Source organism: Hyperolius riggenbachi, chromosome 2 (assembly GCF_040937935.1).
Source record: "Hyperolius riggenbachi isolate aHypRig1 chromosome 2, aHypRig1.pri, whole genome shotgun sequence".
In the NCBI taxonomy this organism is placed as follows: Eukaryota; Metazoa; Chordata; class Amphibia; order Anura; family Hyperoliidae; genus Hyperolius; species Hyperolius riggenbachi.
Window position 1 is genome coordinate 441,367,113 of NC_090647.1, and position 23,823 is coordinate 441,390,935.

Sequence of the window (23,823 nt, forward strand, 5' to 3'; positions counted from 1 at the left end):
TGGAGGCATGTATTATTTTAAAACTATAATGGCTAAAAACTGAGAAATAATGCATTTTTCCATTTTTTTTCTTATTCTTCCTGTTAAAATGCATTTACAGTAAAGTGGCTCTTAGCAAAATGTACCCCCCAAAGAAAGCCTAATTGGTGGCGGTAAAAACAAGATATAGATCAGTGCATTGTGATAAGTAGTGATAAAGTTAAAGGCTAATGAATGGGAGGTGAACATTTCTCACGTGAAAGCGACGGAACCTGAATGGGTTAAGGTTCGCTTTAAACAAAGACATTTCTATGTTACAGCTGATACAAATCCTGCAGTGTGTCTACTTCCTGCTCTCATTGAAGCAGACATATTGTTAATCTGTGTTTACAAATTAGCTGCTCTGCCATGGCAGCCACCTGACTCAGCTGAGAGATCAAATTACAACTTGAGATTAGTCACAAATTAGGGGGAATGAGACCGGCTAAACTCTCTAAATACATACAAAGTGCATTTCTCTATGCCTTCCTTCTGACATGTGCAAGAGTTCAGGTCCACTTTAAGGCGAGTCACCGGTCGCAACCACTAATGGTCTGCCCTCTGCCACTTCTGCCTTTCAGTCCCCCGAACTCACTCCCCGCATACAGAGCTGTGGAGTCGGTACAAAAATCATCCAACTCCTAAATTTATGAAACCGACTCCAACTCCAAGTACCCGAAATTGCTCCAACTCCTCGACAGACACCCTGCCCGCACATCCCTCAAAACACAGATCTGCGGCGACCAGAGAAAGACAGAGGGCACATATTTTCTACCTTGACAGGTGCACGTCACATGTGGAAGTGATGTCATTGGTCACCTTCTGCATGTGAAGCGCAACGGGCAGGAAGTGTGCGCTCTGTCTCTGCGTTAGCCGTTGATCTGAGGTCTGTGAGTACAGCAACCAGCCTTACCACCCAGCGCAGCACCCAGACCAGGCAGCACCTAAAACAGAAGCCCAGCACAACAACCAGTACACAGAGACAGTGCCCAGCACACAGCCCTGAGTACAGCACACTGGACAGCCAGCACACAGCACCCAGAGCTAGCCCAGCACAACAGTCAGTACCTAACCCAGAGACAGCACAGCAGCCAGCACACCACCCAACATTGCCAGCCCTGCACCCTGTATAGCACCCAGCCTTGAGCCCAGCACAGAGCACACAGACCAGAGCTCAGCACAGCACCCTGGACAGCCAGCACCCAGCCCAGCACCCAGCATAGCCAGCCCAGAGCCTAGCATCCTGTATAGCAGCCAGCACACAGACCAGAGCCCAGCACAGCACCCATGTCAGAGACAGCCCAGCACCCAGCCCACACCACCAAGACCAGCGCCCAGCTAGCACCATGCACAGTCCCCAGCACACAACACCCAGCCCAAAGACCAGCACACAACCCAACCAGCATCCAACCCAAACCACCCAAGCCAGCACCTAGCTGGTCCTCCCTCTCTCTTTCCCACCCAAGACAGCACCACCCACCTCCCCCAACCAGTACTAAAGATAGGACAGTGAAAAGGCTAAAGGCTCATACACACATCAGACTATAGTCTTTGGAAAATGAAAGATCACAGACCAATCTTACCACCCTTCATGTAGTATGAGAGCCATACTCTACACAGTCTTTTCTATGGAGCTGAACTCCACATCAGAAAAAAATCTTTGCAAGATGTTGCACACACAGATGCTGTACAGACACAAAAGATCAGTATCTGCAAAAGATCTGTTCCTGCCAAAAATCCATTCCTGCAAATTGCAATGATAGTCTATGAGATCTGCAGATCATCATACACACATGATTTAACTGACATTCAACTGCAGATCAAGCAATCATCTGCAGATCTGAAAATCCATCCTGGTGGATCTGATCTGCAGATGAATGTCAGTTAAATCATGTGTGTATGATGATCTGCAGATCTCAGACTATCATTGCAATTTGCAGGAATGGATTTTTGGCAGGAACAGATCTTTTGCAGATACTGATCTTTTGTGTCTGTACAGCATCTGTGTGTGCAACATCTTACAAAGATGTTTTTCTGATGTGGAGTTCAGCTCCATAGAAAAGACTGTGTAGAGTATGGCTCTCATACTACATGAAGGGTGGTAAGATTGGTCTGTGATCTTTCATTTTCAAAAGACTATGGTCTGATGTGTGTATGTGGCCTAAGTCTGGACCTGGAATGGGAGGTTATTTTTAGCTTATCTCTATACCTACCCTCCCTATCTCCCAGACGCAGCTACTTACCCTCCCTACTTATCTTCCCACCCAGCTGCAGCTATCTACCTCCTGAGGTCCAAGATAGTTTCAGCCAGCATGGCATTCATAAGGGGGAAAAACTGGCTGCCAGGGTGGGGTAATCGCTGCATTTTGTTGGGGCAATTGATGCATTTTAAATTTCGAGTGATTGCTGCATTTCATTTGGAGCTTATGGATACATTTTAAATGTGGGGGAATTGCTTTTGTTTCTTTTGTGACAGTGATTTATGCAGTTTAAATGTTGGGTAATAGCTTCATTTCATATTTGAGATGATTGGTGCATTTTAAATGCGCTGCATTTGCTGCTTTTCATATGTGGGGGTAATTGCTGCATTTTAAATGTAGAGTGGCCTTTAATGTATGAGTAGATTTTTCTTAACTAAAACCAGTTTTCAGTATAAATTGCCGTGTTGGCACTCTGTGATAAATAGGTGGATTTTGGGGTGCAGTTTGGGCACTCGGCCTACAAAAGATTCGCCATCACTGCTTTAGGGTCTATGGCTAAAAGTATTAGAGGTAGAGGATCATCCGGACAGCAAGGCAATGTGCAATGTCTCCATATCCTGCTCACTTCAGGTTTCCTTTAAGTTACTTGTTATAGTTAGTTTTTCATCTCGGATCCGCTTTAAGGACTGCAGTCTTAAAACCCCTTAAAGAGACTCTGAAGCGAGAATAAATCTCGCTTCAGAGCTCATAAATAGCAGGGGCACGTGTGCCCCTGCTAAAACGCCGCTATCCCGCGGCTAAACGGGGGTCCCTTCACCCCCAACCCACCCCTTGCAAAAGTGTGTCGTGAAAAGGTCGCTGGCTGTCTCTTCCTGGAGGCAGGGCTAACGGCTGCAGCCCTGCCTCCAGTCGCGTCTGTCAGCGGCGCATCGCCGCCTCTCCCCCGCCCCTCTCAGTGAAGGAAGACTGAGAGGGGCGGGGGAGAGGCGGAGATACGCGCTGACAGACGCGCGTGGGGCAGGGCTGCGGCGGTTAGCCCTGCCCCAACCAGGAAGCGCTCCCCGGGTGTATCGAGGGGGATTTGGGGGTGAAGGGACCCCCGTTAAGCCGCGCTATAGCGGCGTTTTAGCAGGGGCACACATGCCCCTGCTATTTATGAGGTCTGAAGCGAGATTTATTCTCGCTTCAGACTCTCTTTAAGGACTAGACACTTTTCCATTCAGACCACTGCAGCTTTAACGGTTTATTGCTCGGTCATACAACCTACCACCTAAATGAATTTTACCTCCTTTTCTTGTCACTAAAACAGCTTTCTTTTGGTGCTATATGATTGCTGCTGTGATTTTTAGTTTTTATTATATTCAATCAAAAAAAAGACGAATTTTGACAAAAAATGATTTTTATTTTTAGAATACTTTCTGTGCTGACATTTTTCAAATAAATTTCTATATAACATTTTTGTCCAAATGTATTGTGCTACATGTCTTTGATAAAAAAAAAAAAATCCAATAAGTGTATATTTATTGGTTTGAGTAAAAGTTATAGCGTTTACAAACTATGGTGCAAAAAGTGAATTTTCCCATTTTGAAGCATCTCTGACTTTTCTGAGCACCTGTCATGTTTCATGAGGTGCTAAAATTCCAGGATAGTATAAATGCCCCCCAAATGACCCCATTTTGGAAAGAAGACATCCCAAAATATTCACTGAGAGGCATGGCGAGTTCATAGAAGATTTTATTTTTTGTCACAGGCTAGCAGAAAATGACACTGTGACCCCAAAAAAAAATAATAATAATTAAATCTGCCACGGACTCACCATGCCCCTCTCTGAATACTTTGGGGCGTCTACTTTCCAAAATGGGGTCATTTGTGGGGTATTTGGTATTTTGGGGGTGCTAAATTGTAAGCACCCCTGTAAGGCCTAAAGGTACTCATAGGACTTTGGGCCCGTTAGCGCACCTAGGCTGCAAAAAAGTGTCACATGTACTCAGGAGAAATTGTATAATGTGATTTGGGGTGTATTTTTACACATACCCATGCTGGGTGGGAGAAATCTCTGTAAATTCGATTTTTTTAAAAAATTTACACACACAATTGTTTATTTACAGAGATATTTCTCCCACCCAGCATCTGTATGTGTAAAAATACACCCCAAAACACATTATACTACTTCCGAGTTCGGCGATACCACATGCAGGGCTGTGGAGTCGGGACAAAAATCTTCTGACTCCAACTCCTCAGTTTATGAAACCACGACTCCAACTCTGACTCCGGGTACCCAAAATGGATCCGACTCAGACTCCTCGACTCCTTAGCCTAATACTTAACAGGGCTGTGGATTTTGTACAAAAATCATCCGACTCAAGACTCCCGACTCCTCAGTTTATGAAATCAACGACTCCGACTCCAACTGCGGGTGCCCAAAATTGCCCCGACTGCAACTCCACAGCCCTGACCACGTGACACTTTTTTTGCAGCCTAGGTGCGCTAAGGGGCCCAAAGTCCTATGAGTACCCTTAGGATTTCACAGGTCATTTTGAGGAATTTCGTTTCCAGACTACTCCTCACGGTTTAGGGCCCCCAAAATGCCAGGGCAGTATAGGAACCCCACAAGTGACCCCATTTTAGAAAGAAGACACCCCAAGGTATTCCGTTAGGTGTATGATGAGTTCATAGATTTTTTTTTTTTCACAAATCTATGAACTCATTATACACCTAACGGAATACCTTGGGGTGTCTTCTTTCTAAAATGGGATCTCTTGTGGGGTTCCTATACTGCCCTGGCATTTTAGGGGCCCTAAACCGTAAGGAGTAGTCTGGAAAACAAATGCCTCAAAATGACTGTACAGGGGTATAAGCATCTGCAAATTTTGATGACAGGTGGTCTATGAGGGGGCGAATTTTGTGGAACCGGTCATAAGCAGGGTGGCCTCTTAGATGACAGGTTGTATTGGCACTGAAGTGCAGGAAGCGCGGGATGCTCTTAAATCGTGACCTGGACATGGCAGCAGAGAACATGGGCATGTGATGTATTGGGTGTGTAGACCAATAAGACCGTACATTCTTTGACTAGACCCATGTTAAAGAGACTCTGTAACAATTTTCAGCCTTAGTTCTTCCAGCCTATAACTTCCTTTGCCTGTTCTAATGTGCTCTGGCTTACTGCAGCCTTTCCTAATTGCACAGTGGCTGTGTTATCTCTGTTATATGATCTAATCTGTTTCTGTCGGCTCTGTCGGGCTAAGGCTTGAATGTGTGGAATGTGCAGGGCTGCTTGTGATTGGATAGAAGCGATACACACCCCCTGCAGGCTCTGTATGACTCACACACTCTGCTTATGTGAGCCTATCACAAGCTGGTTAGTTTGTAAACACTGGTAAACACTGCCTAAAACTGTTAATTACAAGCCAGGATTGCAGCAGAGAGTGGCAGAAACAGCACAGAGGGGCCCAGAAGAACATAATGAATAGAATGGTATGCTTACAGATTCTCTTTAAGGAGAAAGCCCCAAAAAAATGTTACGTTACGTTCGGAAACGGAGCAATTTCCACAAAAAAGGATGGGCATGGTAGCTTCTTGGATTGGCGGTTGCGTATTGTGTGGCATAACGGTTGGTCTCATCCACAATTAAGTCGTAGAGACCAGCAGTGATCAGAAAAAAAAAAATTCTGTCACTGCGGTGGGGCGGGTGATCAGAAGCCCGCAGGGGGAAGGTTAGGGCCTGATCTGATGACAGGAGGTGATTGATGGGTGTCTCAGGGGGTGATTAGAGGGGAGAATAGATGCAATCAATGCACTGGGGAGGTGATCGGAAGTGGGTTTGAGGAGGATCTGAGGGTTTGGCCGAGTGATCAGGAGCCCACACAAGGAAAATTAGGGCCTGATCTGATGGGTAGGTGTGCTAGGGGGTGACAGGAGGTGATTGATGGGTGATTAGAGGGGAGAACAGATGCAAGCAATGCACTGGGGACGTGATCGGGGGGGGGGGGGGGGTTCTGAGGGCGATCTGAGGGTGTGGGGGAAGATTAGGGTCTGATCTGATGGGTAGCAGTGACAGGTGGTGACAGGGGGAGATTGATGGGTGATTAGAGGGGAGAACAGATGTAAACAATGCACTTGGGAGATGATCTGAGGGCGGGTCTGCGGGCAATCTGAGGGTGTGGGCGGGTGATCAGGAGCCCGCAAGGGGCAGGTTAGGGTCTGATCTGATGGGTCGCAGTGACAGGTGGTGACAGGGGTAATTGATGGGTGATTGACAGGTGATCAGTGGGTGATTACAGGGGAGAATAGATGTATACAGTACACGTGGGTAGGGGGGGTATCTGAGGGTGTGTGATCAGGAGCCCCCAGGGGGCAGATTAGGACCTCATCTAAAATATAGCGTTGACAGATAGTGACAGGGGGTGATTGGGGGAAACAGTGGTCTGAGGGGGTGATGGGGGGCAGGATCAGTGTGCTTGGGTGCTTACTAGGGGGGCTGCCTCCTGCCCTGGTGGTCCCTGGATCACTGGGACCACCAGGGCAGGAGGCAGCCTGTATAATATACTTTGTATACATTACAAAAGCGTATTATACAGTTTCTATGCGGCAGATCGGGGGTTATCAACCCGCCGGCGCCACTAATGGGCCAGCGAAGCCAATTGCGGCAGATGCGCGTGATCCCCAGCTATTCAGTCCCCCAGGTACCGCCACCGATCGGCGTTACGCGGTCCTGGGGGTGCCACTTTGCAGACGCCCATAGGTAGTGGGCGGTCGGCAAATGGTTAAAGGACTTACGAGTCCAAATAACAAAGTACCTGAATTGAATTTGAATGCACGGAGGATGCCATCCGCGCCAAACCGCCGGGTCCCCGCAGATCAATAGTGCCCCCGGGCCGCTCCCGACCACCGGGTCGAGCTCTCCTGCCTCCACTTAAATAGCCTCCGGTGCTGCCCACGGCTGTATAGTCCGCATAGACGGGAGTGCGGCTGTGCAGTTCTAGCCCCCCCCCCCCAATCCAAGCTACAGGCTGTCTCTTGTAGCGTGGGGGGGGGGGGGGAGGTTGGAGGCCCTAGAGCTGCGCAGCCGCACTCCTGTCTATGCAGACTGCACAGCCAGCTCTGGCAACCATTTCAGTGGAGGCAGGAGAGCCCGACCCGGACAGTCCGGGTCGGGAGCGGCCCGGGGGCACTATTAAACTGCGGGCACCCGGCGGAACGGCACGGAGGGCGTCCTCCGTGCATTCAAATTCAATTCAGGTACTGAACTTTTCTGTTATTTGGACTCGTAAGTCCTTTAAGGCGGAAATAGCCGAACACGATCATATACACTATGCTGCGCAGACGTGAGTCCTTTGCACCTGTGCAGTAGAGCATATACGATCGAGTAAGGCGGAAATAGCCAAACGAAGAGCCGCTAGTGCGCCTGCGCAGGATCACGGTAGGTAAATATTACTCGCGCAAGTGCACACTTGTCAGAATTTGTCAAGGGACTTTCGGGGGAGCCAGTGCTGGATTCCCACAAGCTACAGAGGACCCTGAGGCTTCCCTCTCCCGAGGTAAGTATCCCTCAGAGGGCTTTTTTTCTTTTTTAGTACAGTCTCTTTAAGGTGCCCATACACATCAATTTTCCCATTCAATTTCCTTAAAATGTCAGATCATTCAGATTTTGATTTAAAAATAATCTATTGTCACATTTTTTACTAAAAATTAAGAAAAATATTGGAGCCAAAATAAAAGGGCGTCCGGAAATTTGGGCACCACTCTTAACTCTAACCTACCACTACCTACGCCCAACCCCCCCTAAAGACACAATGCTTTCCCAATACCAAGTGTGCTGTTTATTGCTGTAGGCTCTAAATTTCACGTTTACACATTTCGCTACAACTTCTTTATTTTCCAATTCCAATGTGCTGCAGCCATTATTTGTAGCTGTTATAACCAGTGTGGATTTGGTTTTCTTCTAACAGTAAGGCCTAGTTCACATAAATAGCCAGCACAATCGCAAGCGCTTTCCCCTGCACTTTCAGAACGATTCGTTAAAGCGGTATTGTCACCATAAAAAAAAAAAAATCAAATTTCAACAGCAACTGGTCTGGGTGTATTAAGTGATAAAAATGCTAATCCTGCATTCAAAACTTGCAAAACTTTTTCTGCTGTTATGGTTTGGAGTTATGACATACTTTAGGAGCACTGGCCCTAGTGCCAAACAGTGCCAAAGAGTTGAACGCTGGGAGTTCTTTTTATATATAATATATTCCTCCTCTTCCGTTTATTTCCCTGCCTTGCTGCTTATCAGAAACTCCCTCTGATTACTTGCATTTACAAGCAAGGTTGAGGGGACTCAGTGATTGGATGTGTAAACAGAAACCGGCAAACTGGTGGAGTAGCAGGTGTCTGGCAAAGGAGGAATTGCTAATGGCTGCCACCTGTATAACCCTAGTTATGAAAAGAGAAGGGTGAAAAGCATGCACTGAAATGCTCATAGGCTTGAAGGAGTGTTTATCTTTGTATGTGTCAGAGTGGTGCAACTAAATATTTTGAATTAATGTTTGGTTTGGGTCCGCTTTAATGCAGCCTGATTGGCTGAAGCCTCTTTCCCTCCTGTTTTCCCCTCCCACACCTATCTCTCTGATTGGCCAATATTTCTCATGCTGAGACAATGCACTTTCTATAGTGAAGGGCAGGCAATGCATACACAATCAGGCAGAGGAGACTAAAGGCCCATACTCTTGGGGCACAACTGTAGCTTGTTACACGTGGTGCACAGTTCGCACGTGTGGTTGAGGCGTGCACCACGAACTGTTGCCAGGTCCCTCTATCGGCTCAGCGATTGAACGGTTCAATCACTGGCAACTTCTGCCTCAAGAACCGTCCCTAGTCAGCCACGCGTACCGACGTGTGTATGCAGAGTTTGCGGACTAGAGACAACAGGCAGTGAAGGGAACATCCGGCAGGGGGACGAACCCTCCGCAGACAGCTTCCGCCACATCTCTGTCCCTCTGTGCTACTTGTGTACAGCTGTCGCTCAGAGGGACCTGGCGACAAACTGTCGATGCTTTGTCTGTTGTCTGCTTGCAACTGCAGACATTTGTGCCTCATGTGTATGAGGCTTTAGGGAAGAAAATGACATCAGAATTGGCTTCAAAATAGCCACACTTAAAATGGGAAATGCCAAGGATTTTCTCTTTTTACTGTACAAAAATCACTGGACTGTACAAAAAGTGGACCGTGCAATATACATGTTATGTAAGTAGAGCAAGTATTTATCTACTTATATATGTGGTTTTTTTTTCTGAGATAGTATGGCTGACAGCTCCTCTTTAAACTACCATATGTTTCGAACCAAAAGACATTCCCGACTATAAGACGCACCTAGGTTTGAAGGCCAAGAACTGGGGGGGGGGGGGGGGATAATAAGGTAGTGGATAATCAGGGTCCCACAGTTGGTATGTGAGGTATTCTTTTGAGAAGGGAGATAACATAATATTGTGCAACTAAATCTGCAGAATCTCCATGAGAATGTTGCGGGTCAGACCAAACAGGATCCACCTAAACAAAAACAGCTCCAAATTAAATGTGTAGTTAAACTTAACACATTTTCCTGTTCCTTTCGACGTCTATTGATGATCAGTACTTCCCCTCCAGCGTTCTTGACATATAACGTCAGTTTGCACTTGCTATGTCTGGGGTCCTCCCTCTCTCCATGCAGTGCACTGGCATATAGCAGACCGACATGCCACATAGCCGCAGTCTGCAGTCACCCTAATGGGTCTGCTATGTCCAGGGTGCTCCTTTCTCCCTCCATACAGCGTTCTGGCACATAGAAGCCCGTTCTGGCACATGGCCGCAGTCTGCACTCATCTCTCCGCAGTGGCTCCCCTGTGATTGGCAGTGTATACTTCGAGTGTTCAGGGTCCTTGCTTGAAGAGGTCATGATGATTTCTGTACCAACTCCACAGCCCTACTAAGACTAAGGAGCAGAGAAATTTTAGGTACCTGGAGTCAGAGTCAGTAGTTTCATGAACTGAGTTGTCTGAAGATTTTTGTACCGACTCCACATAGGTTTAGTTTTTTGGCCAAGCAGATTCGGCCACTGCGTTGGCATGACCCTGCATATAGGGGAGCATAGTAGCCAAAGCAAAGAGGGTTCTGGCCAGTGAAAATGTCACATAGGATCAGGGAAGCTTCCCTTTTAAAGAATACTTATTCCGTTTTTAGGAGAGCTACATACTGTGTCAGGGCTTACATTTACAGGGCTGTGGAGTCAGATTTGAAGTCATTTGGGGAGTCGGTTATTTCATAAACTAGGGAGTTGGAGTCTGTTGATTTTTGTACAAAATCCACAGCCCTGGTAAGTATTAGACTAAGGTATCGGAGCCATTTTGGGTACCCGGAGTCAGAGGTTTTATAAACTGAGGGGTCAGAATATTTTTGTACTGGCTCCACAGCCCTGTAAATTTAACAGGAACTTTATTTGCATCTAGCAAAATTCATATGTGCTGGACCCGAATTTTGCACAGGGCTGGTCAGTTAGAAAATGCTACCTGACAGTTTAATGGTTAAACATCTGCAATCGTTAACCCTGTGATTCTGGTAAACACTATAAAAAGAATTCCTCTAGTTTAGCCAACATGACTGCCACTTCCTGTTAAGGGGGAAAAGCCCTATACTGAAAAGGTGTTACTTCTCCTCTCTGCCCACCTATCTATATAGGGGAACAAGAGTTAGTACTGCGAGATACAGCGTTGTGGTAAACAAGGATACCGAGCTAGGAATGATGACGTAGTTGCGCTGGCCGCACTCCATGCCTCTCCCTATACCCACAGCCCTCCCTGTGTACCCACACTGCATGGCCCGCTGGACAGCAGGCCGCCCGGCTCCCCTCCTCCTCCTCACCTTTATTCTTCGGCATGGCGCGAGCTGGCGGCGGGCTGACTGGGGGTTACGCAAAGGTCTCCGGTGACACGGCTTCTGCTCGGTTCGCCTGATAATCACACTAGTGCACTCTACTCGAGCTCCCGCGTGCGTAAGGAACCGGCGTGCCCAGCCGTGAAAAAAAAGAGCGTCCTCACGCCGGAAGCAACAGAGGAGAGGGAATGTGACGTCGCTTGAGATGATAGCTGTGTTAGCCAATAATATAACAACAAAACTGTAAACCAATGATAAAACATCTTTTTTTTTCCATTAACTTTATTTGTAGACATTCTGGCGTACACAGACAGTAAGACAGCAGTGGACTTTGCATTACATTACAGTCCTGGCCAAAAGTTTTGAGACTGTCAAAAATATTGCAAGGAGTTTTGAATCAGGATTATACCATTTATTGGCTAACTTAGAGATGAGGAAACACTTAGCTTTCGGCTTATAAAAAGCCTTTGTGGGACTGGTTCCTCAGCTCAGATGAACCAGTCTGATGAAAGCTTTTTATAAGCGGAAAGCTCACTGTTTACTCATCTCTATGTTAGCCAATAAATGGTATCATCCTGATTCAAAACTCCTTGCTTTTACTGATGGCTAACATGGTACAACACTCTACTGCTTCAAAAATATTGGAAATGAGAAAAGGTGGTGCTTAAGTTTTTATAATAGCGCATATACTCCAGAATGTTATGAAGAGTGTTCAGATGAATTGCATAGACCTTCTTTGCCATGAAAATTAACTGAATCCTCAAAAAATCCACTTCATTTCATTGCTGTCATTAAAGGACCAACTGAGATCATTTAAAGGACTTACGAAGCTAACGGAGCAAAAAAAGTTAATTACATGCATCGATGTACATACCTGGGGCTTCTTCCAGCCCCATAAGCCTGGATCGCTCCCACGCCACCATCCTCTGCTTCCTGGATCCGCCGGTACCGGGTCCCGTCACTTCAAGCGGATGCGGCCAATTGTCTGCATGATCAGGGAATCCCTCCATATCCTTACACATGCGGCTGCGCAGTATGGAGCCGCACGCGTAAGGGTATGCTTGGAGCCCCTGTGATGCGGACAATTGGCTGCGTGCTGACGCCAACTGGCCGAAAATACGGGACCCAGTACCGGCGGATACAGGAAGCGGAGGACGGTGGCGTGGGAGCGATCCGTGCGTATGGGGCTGGAGGAAGCCCCAGATATGTATAAAATATTTTTTCTGGCGTCTCTGGTTCCCTTTAAGGCACGGAGGACGCCGCACATAACGATTATTTTCTGGTGAATGCTCCCCACATTGCGAATATTTTCTGGTGAATGCTCCCCAGAGGCCAGGGATCGCCGATCTCCTTTACGGCGCTGCTGCAGCTGCAGCGCCGTACAGAGTAAACACCGGGGATTTCTTTCCCGTGTGTTTACATTTCGCCTACGAGCCGCGATCGGAGGTTCGCAGGCAGTTCACGGAGACACTCTCCGTGAACTGACATGGAACGTTTCCATAGAAACCCGCAGACAACCAGTTTACGCCAATCGGCGTTAGCTGGTCGTCAAGGGGTTAAGGATTTGTAGCATGTCAAAAGCCAACTTACATTGGCTAGGAATAGAACCCAGGTCTGAGTGTGTGGTAGGTAACTCACTTAACCACTATTCCACCACCAACACTACATGCTGAAGCCAGCCTATCATGTACCATTATGATATACCCAAGAGAAAAATTAGCTTGCTTAAGGATTTGTAGCATGTCAAATGCCAACTCACATTGGCTGGGAATAGAACCCAGGTCTGAGTGTGTGGTAGCTCACTTAACCACTATACCACCACCAACTCTACATGCTGAAGCCAGCCTAGCATGTACCATTATGATGTATCCAAGAGAAAAATTAGCTTGCTTAAGGATTTGTAGCATGTCAAAAGCCAACTCACATTGGCTGGGAATAGAACCCAGATCTGAGTGTGTGGTAGGTAACTCACTTAACCACTATACCACTACCAACACTACATGCTGAAGCCAACCTAGCATGTACCATTATAATATATCCAAGAGAAAATTAGCTTGCTTAAGGATTTTTACCATGTCAAAAGCCAACTCACATAACCATTATACCACCAACACAACACACTACAATGCTACATGCTGAAGCCAGCCTAGCATGTACTATTGTGATATACCCAAGAGAAAAATTAGCTCTCTCTCGCTCTTTCTCTCTAGGACTTGATGCCATTGAACTGAATTTTCAGCTTAAAACCATCAACGGATACCGGCAGAATTTCACAGGCAATTTCGAAATTCCACCGGATTGAAAAAGCAATTCTGTTCTGACCAAATGGAATGGAATGACCAATTTCCGCCTAAAATTGCAGAAAATACAATTCCGCTGAAAGCAGTGACCATCCCTACTAGAGAGAGAGAGAGAGAGAGAGAGAGAGAGAGAGAGAGAGATGAATCTACATGGCTATCTGGGGTTCTCTTCGGACAACTGTTGAACACAACAGGCAAGGCCATGCCTGGGTGGGCTTGAACCACCAACCTTTCAGTTAACAGCCAAACACGCTAACCAATTGTGCCACAAAGACTGTGCTTGACATACTACAAATCCTTAAGCAATTTTCTCTTGGATATATCATAATGGTACATGCTAGGCTGGCTTCAGCACGTAGTGTTGGTGGTGGTATAGTGGTGAAGTGATCTACCTACCATGCACTCAGACCTGGGTTCAATTCCCAGCCAAGGTATGTAAGCTGGCTTTTGAAATACTACAATTCCTTGGAAGACAAGGTTCTATTCCCGGCCAATGTGAGTAAGCTTTTGACATACTACAAATCCTTAAGCAATTTTCTCTTGGATATATCATAATGGTACATGCTAGGCTTGCTTCAGCACGTAGTGTTGATGGTGGTATAGTGGTGAAGTGAACTACCTACCATGCACTCAGACCTGGGTTCAATTCCCAGCCAAGGTATGTAAGCTGTCTTTTAAAATACTACAATTCCCTCTGGGAGGAGGGAGAGAGGGATTACACTTCCTGATGTTGTAAAGTAGTGTAGGCCTGCAATTGAACATTCAATGAGATCTCTGACCTTAAAACACTGCTTAGTATTAAATCCAGAATTTTTCCTGGGACTTTTGATGTGTATTTCACTCAACCATGTTTAGCTCCAGGTATTAGACCCCTTGAAACATCGATTCTATCATTTGAAGTTCGCCTCCCTATTGAAGTCTATTTTGGTTCGCGAAAGTTTGCGCAAACCGAGTCTTCCGCGAAAGTTTGCGAAAGAGGTTCGCGAACCAAAAAACGGAGGTTCGCGACATCTCTAACCTGGAGTCCTGGACCCTGTTGATGGTGGCGGCAGGGGTGCGGCTAAGGTTTTTGTGGCCCCAAGCGGACTGTAGTAAGTGGCCCTATCCTGCGGCGCGTGAAGAAGGAGGGCGGATTGGGGCGGGGCTGTTTGCGGGGAAAAATGGATGTGGGGGTGATTGAGGCGCGCGCCGCGCCGAAAGATGGGTTTGCCATGACATTGTATAGGCGTAGCTTAACCGTAGCACAGCAAATATAGCCAACTATGACCATTAAATAATAAATGCAGCAACAGTTACCCCAGACACCAGAAAATAAAAACGCAAATTGTGCAACATTTCAACAGAAAACAAACAGAATTTGGGCCACATTTCAGCAGAAATCAAACAGAATTTGGCCCACATTTCAGCAGAAATCAAACGCAATTTGGGCCACATTTCAGCAGAAATCAAACGCAATTTGGGCCACATTTCAGCAGAAATCAAATGCAATTTGAGCACATTTTCAGCAGAAATCAAACGCAATTTGAGCACATTTTCAGCAGAAATCAAACACAATTTGGGCCACATTTCAGCAGAAATCAAACGCAATTTGGGCCACATTTCAGCAGAAATCAAACGCAATTTGGGCCACATTTCAGCAGAAATCAAATGCAATTTGGGCACATTTTCAGCAGAAATCAAACGCAATTTGGGCACATTTTCAGCAGAAATCAAACCCAATTTTGGCCACATTTCAGCAGAAATCAAACGCAATTTGGGCCACATTTCAGCAGAAATCAAACTCAATTTGGGCACATTTTCAGCAGAAATCAAACGCAATTTGGGCACATTTTCAGCAGAAATCAAACGCAATTTGGTCACATTTTCAGCAGAAATCAAACGCAATTAGGGCACATTTTCAGCAGAAATCAAACGCAATTAGGGCACATTTTCAGCAGAAATCAAACGCAATTAGGGCACATTTTCAGCAGAAATCAAACTCAATTTGGGCACATTTTCAGCAGAAATCAAACACAATTTGGGCACATTTTCAGCAGATATCAAACGCAATTAGGGCACATTTTCAGCAGAAATCAAATGCAATTTGGGCACATTTTCAGTAGAAATCAAACGCAATTAGGGCACAGTTCAGCAGAAATCAAACGCAATTAGGGCACAGTTCAGCAGAAATCAAACGCAATTAGGGCACATTTTTAGCAGATAAACGCACTTAGGGCACATTTTCAGCAGATAAACACAATCAGGGCACATTTTCAGCAGATAAACGTAATTAGGGCTGCAAAAAGAAAATAATTTACTCACCTGGCAGGCTGGCACTGGCAGAAGTCTCTCCTGGCCGGCTCCTCAGGCGCGCAGTTCCCATAGAGCTCCCTCCCTCCTCCAATCTCCCGCGCTGATTGAATGCAGGGCTACGGGAAGATGGCCACCCGAAGCCCTGTACTGGAGACAAAAATAGTCTCCAGAGCAGGGCTTCAGCAGCGGCCATCTTCCCGTAGCCCTGCTCTGCTCTGCCAGCCCCGCGGGGCTGCGGGAAAATTGTGACGTCACGCCAACGTCACCGAGCCGCCGAGAACCCCTAAGACCTTGAGGCCCCAAGCGGCCGCGTGGTCTGCTTGGTGCCTCGCGGCGCCCCTGGGTGGCGGAGATGGCAGTCAAGCGGCCTGCAGGCAGAGATGCTGTGTGGGGACCGACTTAGTCTTGGGGCAGGCAGTCACACTGCGTGCAGGCAGAGATGCTGTGTGTAGGGACTGACTTAGTCTTCGGGCAGGCCTGACCATGCTTTGCAGACCAGGCAGCCGTGGTCAGATGGACCCTTGACCCAACGCTGTGTGCCAGAGATGACACCACTTGCCTTTCAACATCACGGTACAGTTTGGGTATCGCCTTTCTTGAGAAATAATTGTGTGATGGTATCTTACACTGCGGTGTGTGGCTTTGCTTTTGTGTGCTGCTTTTCCTCAGGTGGTCATCCCATTGCAGTTTGTGCTTTGTAATCATGTGCCATTGTAAGGCAGTTGTCCCTACGCGGGTCTTAGTCTGATCCATGGCTCAATTTTCGGTGGCAGAGAGTACAGATGGCATTGCTCTCATCTAAGGCAGACAGACACAAAAATGTCCACGCTGCTGAGCCCTGGGAAGATGACACTTTGGTGATGGCTGCCAACGGAGTGTTAAGTGGGGTGCCAGAATCAGAGCAGGAGGATGCTATGTCATGCATCCGTAGGAAAGCTGAGGAAGATGAGGTGTTCTGTGTTAAATAGTCAACTACATCCTGAAAATATTGGGGGTTGATGGCACTTGCCTTCTTCTGAACACTGTACTTTGGTCGACGAGGGGCGCACGAAATCACGACAGCGACTGATTGTTACGTGGGGTGCCAGAATCAGAGCAGGAGGAGGAAGATATGTCACGGTTCCGTGAGGAAGATGAGGTGTTCTGTGTTAAATAGTCAACTACGTCCTGACAATCTTGGGGTTGATGGCACGTGCCTTCTGAACACTGTACTTTGATCCAGGGCCACACAAAATCACGGCAGCACGACCTCGAACAGACCTGCCTGGTGGCCTGCCTCTGCCTCTGCCTGTTTTGCCCATATTGTGGGGGGGGGGGGTGAAGTGAAAGGTATGCACTGACTTTACTAAGACAATGTGCAGTCACACAGGTGCAGTGAACAGGTATGCAGTGACTGCTGGTATCAATATAATGTGCAGTTGTCACACAAACAGGTACCATGAACAGGTATGCAGTGACTGGTATTACAAACGTGCAGCTGTCACACACACAGGTACACGTGAACAGGTATGCAGTGACTAGTATTACAAATGTGCAGCTGTCACACACACACAGGTACCGTGAACAGGTATGCAGTGACTGGTATATATAACACTGCGTGTTGCTGTCATACAGGTGCAGTAAACATGAACAGGTATGCAATGACTGGTATATATAACACTGTGTGCTGTGTGCTGTCACTCAGGTGCAGTAAACATGAACAGGTATGCAGTGACTGGTATTACAAATATGCAGCTGTCCCACACAGGTGCAGTGAAAAGGTAGTCACTGAATGTCCTGGGCCTTGCACAGTATAGCAATTACCAAGGACTAGCTGCGACTGACAGGGCTGTATATGCAAGTGTCAGTGGGCCACAAAAAAAAAAAATAAACACATCAAAAGAACATTAGCTCTCAAAAGAGCTGTTTTGGGGTGCTTCTTAGCAATAAGTATCAGCAAGGAACAAGCTAACAAGCCTAACAACAGCCTAACTAAGCTTTCCCTATGTCTACAGCAGGTTCCTCTCCCTTCTCTCACTACTGCAGCCAGACCAAGTGAGGATAACGGCTGACGCAGCTGCCTTATATAAAGGGGGGCTTCAGGAGGGAGTGTAGTCTGATTAGCTGCCCTGTGTCTGCTGACTGTGATGTAGAGGGTCAAAGAAAAGCCTAATGATGTAGTATAGGGGGCGGGTCGAACTCGCATAAAGTTCACGGGTCACCGCGAACGCGAACCACCAAAGTTCACGCGGAGAAGTTCGCGGTCGTACCGTTCGGGCCATCTTTACTTTTAACCACTTGAGGACTACAGTCTTTTCGCCCCTTAAGGACCAGAGCTTTTTTTTCCATTCAGACCACTGCAGCTTTCACGGTTTATTGCTCGGTCATACAACCTACCACCTAAATGAATTTGACCTCCTTTTCTTGTCACTAATACAGCTCTCTTTTGGTGCTATTTGATTGCTGCTGCGAGTTTTAGTTTTTATCATAATTATCAAAAAAGACATGAATTTTGTAAAAAAAAAATACTTTTTTAACTTTCTGTGCTGACATTTTTCAAATAAAGTAAAATTTCCTATACATTTGAGCGCGAAAGTTATTCTGCTACATGTCTTTGATAAAAAAAAAACATTCAGTGTATATTTATTGGACTGGGTAAAAGTTATAGCGTTTACAAACTATGGTGCCAAAAGTGAATTTTCCCATTTGGAAGCATCTCTGACTTTTCTGACACCCTGTCATGTTTCTTGAGGTGCTAAAATTCCAGGATAGTATAAATACCCCCCAAATGACCCCATTTTGGAAAGAAGACATCCCAAAGTATTCAGTGAGAGGCATGGTGAGTTCATAGAAGATTTTATTTTTTTGTCACAAGTTAGCGGAAAATGACACTTTGTGACAAAAAAAAAAAAAAAAAAAAAGATTCCATTTCTTCTAACTTGCGACAAAAAAAAAAATGAAATCTGCCACGGACTCACTATGCTCCTTTCTGAATACCTTGAAGTGTCTACTTTCCAAAATGGGGTCATTTGTGGGGTGTGTTCACTGTCCTGGCATTTTGGGGGGTGCCTAATTGTAAGCACCCCTGTAAAGCCTAATGATGCTCATTGGACTTTGGGCCCCTTAGCGCAGTTAGGCTGCAAAAAAGTGCCACACATGTGATATTGCCATACTCAGGAGAAGTAGTATAATGTGTTTTGGGGTATAGTTTTACACATACCCATGCTGGGTGGGAGAAATATCTCCGTAGATGACAATTTTTTGATTTTTTTTACACACAATTGTCTATTTACAGAGATATTTCTCCCACTCAGCAAGGGTATGTGTAAAAATACACCCCAAAACACATTATACTACTTCTCCTGAGTACGGCGATACCAAATGTGTGGCACTTTTTTGCACTATAACTGCGCTAAGGGGCCCAAAGTCCAATGAGTACCTTTAGGATTTCACACCTCATTTTGCGACATTTGGTTTCAAGACTACTCCTCACGGTTTAGGGCCCCTAAAATGCCAGGGCATTATAGGAACCCCACAAATGACCCCATTTTAGAAAGAAGACACCCCAAGGTATTCCGTTAGGAGTATGGTGAGTTCATAAAAGATTTTATTTTTTGTCACAAGTAAGCGGAAATTGATTTTAATTGTTTTTTTTTTACAAAGTGTCATTTTCCGCTAACTTGTGACAAAAAATAAATCTTCTATGAACTCACCATACTCCTAACGGAATACCTTGGGGTGTCTTCTTTCTAAAATTGGGTCATTTGTGGGGTTCCTATACTGCCCTGGCATTTTAGGGGCCCTAAACCGTGAGGAGTAGTCTTGAAACCAAATGTCGCAAAATGACCTGTGAAATCCTAAAGGTACTCATTGGACTTTGGGCCCCTTAGTGCACTTAGGGTGCAAAAAAGTGCCACACGTGGTATCACCATACTCAGGAGAAGTAGTACATGGGTATGTGTAAAAATACACTCCAAAACACATTATACTACTTCTTCTGAGTACGGCGATACCACATGTGTGACACTTTTTTGCAACCTAGGTGCACTAAGGGGCCTAACGTCCTGTTCACGGGTCATTTTGGGCATTTGGATTCTAGACTACTCATCACGGTTTAGGGCCCCTAAAATGCCAGGGCAGTATAGGAACCCCACAAGTGACCCCATTTTAGAAAGAAGACACCCCAAGGTATTCTGTTAGGAGTATGGTGAGTTCATAGAAGTTTTTTTTTGTCACAAGTTAGCGGAAAATGACACTTTGTGAAAAAAAAAACAATACAAATCAATTTCCGCTAACTTGTGACAAAAAATAAAATCTTCTATGAACTCATCATACACCTAACAGAATACCTTGGGGTGTCTTCTTTCTAAAATGGGGTCACTTGTGGGGTTCCTATACGGCCCTGGCATTTTAGGGGCCCTAAACCGTGAGGAGTAGTCTTGAGCCCAAATGTCGCAAAATGACCTGTGAAATCCTAAAGGTACTCATTGGACTTTGGGCCCCTTAGCACAGTTAGGCTGCAAAAAAGTGTCACACATGTAATATCACCGTACTCAGGAGAAGTAGTATAATGTGTTTTGTGGTGTATTTTTACATATAACCATGCTGGGTGGGAGAAATATCTCTGTAAATGACACATTTTTGATTTTTTTTACACACAATTGTCCATTTACAGAGATATTTTTCCCACCCAGCATGGGTATGTGTAAAAATACACCCCAAAACACATTATACTAATTCTCCTGAGTACGGCAATACCACATGTGTGACACTTTTTTGCAGCCTAGGTGCGCTAAGGGGCCCAACCTCCTATTCACAGGTCATTTTGAGGCATTTGTTTTCTAGACTACTCCTCACGGTTTAGGGCCCCTAAAATACCAGGGCAGTATAGGAACCACACAAGTGACCCCATTTTAGAAAGAAGACACCCCAAGGTATTCTGTTAGGTGTATGGTGAGTTCATAGAAGATTTTATTTTTTGTCACAAGTTAGTGAAAAATGACAGTTTGTAAAAAAAAAAAAAAAAATCAATTTCCGCTAACTTTTGACAAAAAAAAAATCTTCTATGAACTCGTCATACACCTAACAGAATACCTTGGGGTGTCTTTTTTCTAAAATAGGGTCACTTGTGGGGTTCCTATACTGCCCTGGCATTTTACGGGCCCAAAACCGTGAGTAGTCTGGAAACCAAATTTCTCAAAATGACTGTTCAGGGGTATAAGCATCTGCAAATTTTGATGACAGGTGGTCTATGAGGGGACAAATTTTGTGTAACCGGTCATAAGCAGAGTGGCCTCTTAGATGACAGGTTGTATTGGGCCTGATCTGATGGATATGAGTGCTAGGGGGGTGACAGGAGGTGATTGATGGGTGTCTCAGGGGGTGGTTAGAGGGGAAAATAGATGCAATCAATGCACTGGGGAGGTGATCGGAAGGGGGTCTGAGGGGGATCTGAGGGTTTGGCCGAGTGATCAGGAGCCTAAACGGGGCAAATTAGGGCCTGATCTGATGGGTAGGTGTGCTACGGGGTGACAGGTGGTGATAGGGGGTGATTGATGGGTGTCTCAAGGTGTGATTAGAGGGGGGAAATAGATGCAAGCAATGCACTGGCGAGGTGATCAGGGCTGTGGTCTGAGGGCGTTCTGAGGGTGTGGGCGGGTGATTGGGTGCCCTAGGGGTAGGTTATGGTCTAATCTGATGGGTAACAGTGACAGGTGGTGATAGGGGGTGATTGATGGGTGATTGATGGGTAATTAGTGGGTGTTTAGGGTAGAGAACAGATGTAAACACTGCACTTGGAAGGTGATCTGACGTTGAATCTGCGGGCGATCTATTGGTGTGGGTGGGTGATCAGATTGCCCACAAGGGGCAGGTTAGGGGCTGATTGATGGGTGGCAGTGACAGGGGGTGATTGATGGGTGGCAGTGACAGGGGGTGATTGATGGGTGATTGATAGGTGATTGACAGGTGATCAGTGGGTTATTACAGGGAAGAACAGATGTAAATAATGCACTGGCAAATTGATAAGTGGGGGTCTGAGGGCAATCTAAGCATGTGGGCGGGTGATTGGGTGCCCGCAAGGGGCAGATTAGGGTCTAATCTGATGGGTAACAGTGACAGGTGGTGATAGGGGGTGATTGATGGGTAATTAGTGGGTGTTTAGAGGAGAGAACAGATGTAAACACTGCACTTGGGAGGTGATCTGATATCGGATCTGCGGGCGATCTATTGGTGTGGGTGGGTGATCAGATTGCCCGCAAGGGGCAGGTTAGGGGCTGATTGATGGGTGGCAGTGACAGGGGGTGATTGATGGGTGATTGACAGGTGATTGACAGGTGATTGACGGGTGATCAGTGGGTTATTACAGGGGGATAGAGGCATACAGTACACGGGGGGGGGGGGGGTCTGGGGAGAATCTGAGGGGTGGGGGGTGATTAGGAGGGAGCAGGGGGCAGTTTAGGATTTTAAAAAAAATAGCGTTGACAGATAGTGACAGGGAGTGATTGATGGGTGATTAGGGGGGTGACTGGGTGCAAACAGTGGTCTGGGGGGGTGGGCAGGGGGGGGTCTGAGGGGTGCTGTGGGCGATCAGGGGGGGGGGGAAATCAGTGTGCTTGGATGCAGACTAGGGTGGCTGCAGCCTGCCCTGGTGGTCCCTCGGACACTGGGACCACCAGGGCAGGAGGCAGCCTGTATAATAGGCTTTGTATACATTACAAAGTGTATTTTACGCATTGCGTGCAGCGGTCCGGGTACTAGTAACCCGCCGGCGCTTCCGAACGGCCGGCGGGTTACAGCGCGAGGGGCGCGGAGCCAGTCGCCGGCGGCTGATCGCGTCATGAATGACGCGATCACCGCCTAACCACGCCCGCCGCCGCCCCCGCCGATGGGCGTATTGCGGTCGTTTAGGCCCGATCTTTGCCGCCGCCCATCGGTTGGGGGCGGTCCTGAAGTGGTTAAACAATACCAGTTACCTGGCTATTTTGCTGATCTATTTTGCTGCAGTAATGTCTGAATAACACCAGAAACAAACCTGCAGTTCATTTTGTCAGATCTGACAATAATGTCAGAAACACCTGCTCTGCATATGCTTGTTCAAGGTCTATAGCTAAAAGTATTAGAGGCAGAGGATCAGCCAGGCAACTAGTATTAAAAAGAAATAAATACGGCGGCCTCCATATCCCTATGGGCTTATTCAAAGTGGTACGTGCGTTGTAATGCGATGTTAAAGTCGCAACGCAGCATTACAACGCAATGCAAAAAAAAGGTGGTAATGCACATTAACGCTGCATTACCGTCGCATACAGTAGGTTCAGTAATACAGGCAATGAAAAGTATGCTTTCCTGCACCCGGTAATGTCTGCATTTAGAGGTAACGCACTGCAGCAGTGCGTTACCATAACGCTAAACGTTACAATGCAACACACTAACGATAGGATTATCATTGCAGTGCGGTAAGCTGCGTTATAAGACTTTATAACGCAGCTTCGCAACGTCCCACTGTAAATGTGCCTTTTCACTTCAGTTTAATTTAACTTTAACTTTAACCTATTGGGGACCAGCTGCCTACCCCCCCCCCCCCCTTAAAGGACAACTGAAGAGAGAGGTTTATGGAGGCTGCCATGTTTATTTCCTTTTAAGCAATGCTAGTTGCCTGGCAGCCCTGCTGATCCTCTGCCTCTAATACTATTAGCCATAGCCCATGAACAAGCATGCAGCAGATCAGGTGTTTCAGACTTTAAAGTCAGATCTGACAAGACTAGCTGCATGCTTGTTTCTGGTGTTATTCAGATACTACTGCAGAGAAATAGACCAGCAGGGCTGCCAGGCAACTAGAATTGATTAGAAGGAAGTAAATATGGCAGCCTCCGTATACCTCTTACTTCAGTTCCCCTTTAAGGACCAGGTAAATTTGCGTGCAGGGATGGGGGGGCGTGTTTGGGGAGGGGGGGGGGCAGGCAGCCAGATCCCCAGTGTGGCATGCTGGGCCAGATGTCCCCCTTTTATCCAGATGTCCCCCCTTTCGCCAGAAGCCTTTACTCACCTCCCAGGCTCCAGCAATGAGCCGCAGTAGCCCCCTTCGCTCTCGATGGCATCCCTGCTCGTACTGCCGCTCAGTTCCGGGTCGCGGCAAGCCAGGACCG

The 23,823-nt window shown here is 46.6% G+C and overlaps 1 protein-coding gene across 1 annotated transcript in view; it reads right to left on the bottom strand.

Moving 5' to 3' along the window:
* EIF1AX (eukaryotic translation initiation factor 1A X-linked) overlaps window positions 1-11,292 on the bottom strand; it is a 48,019-nt gene extending 36,727 nt beyond the window's left edge. The window contains exon 1 of the mRNA XM_068270006.1: window positions 11,097-11,292. Within this exon, the coding sequence (XP_068126107.1) occupies window positions 11,097-11,112 (16 nt within the window). The 5' untranslated portion in view covers window positions 11,113-11,292. The remainder of the gene's footprint in view (window positions 1-11,096) is intronic.
* Window positions 11,293-23,823: the final 12,531 nt, after the last annotated feature.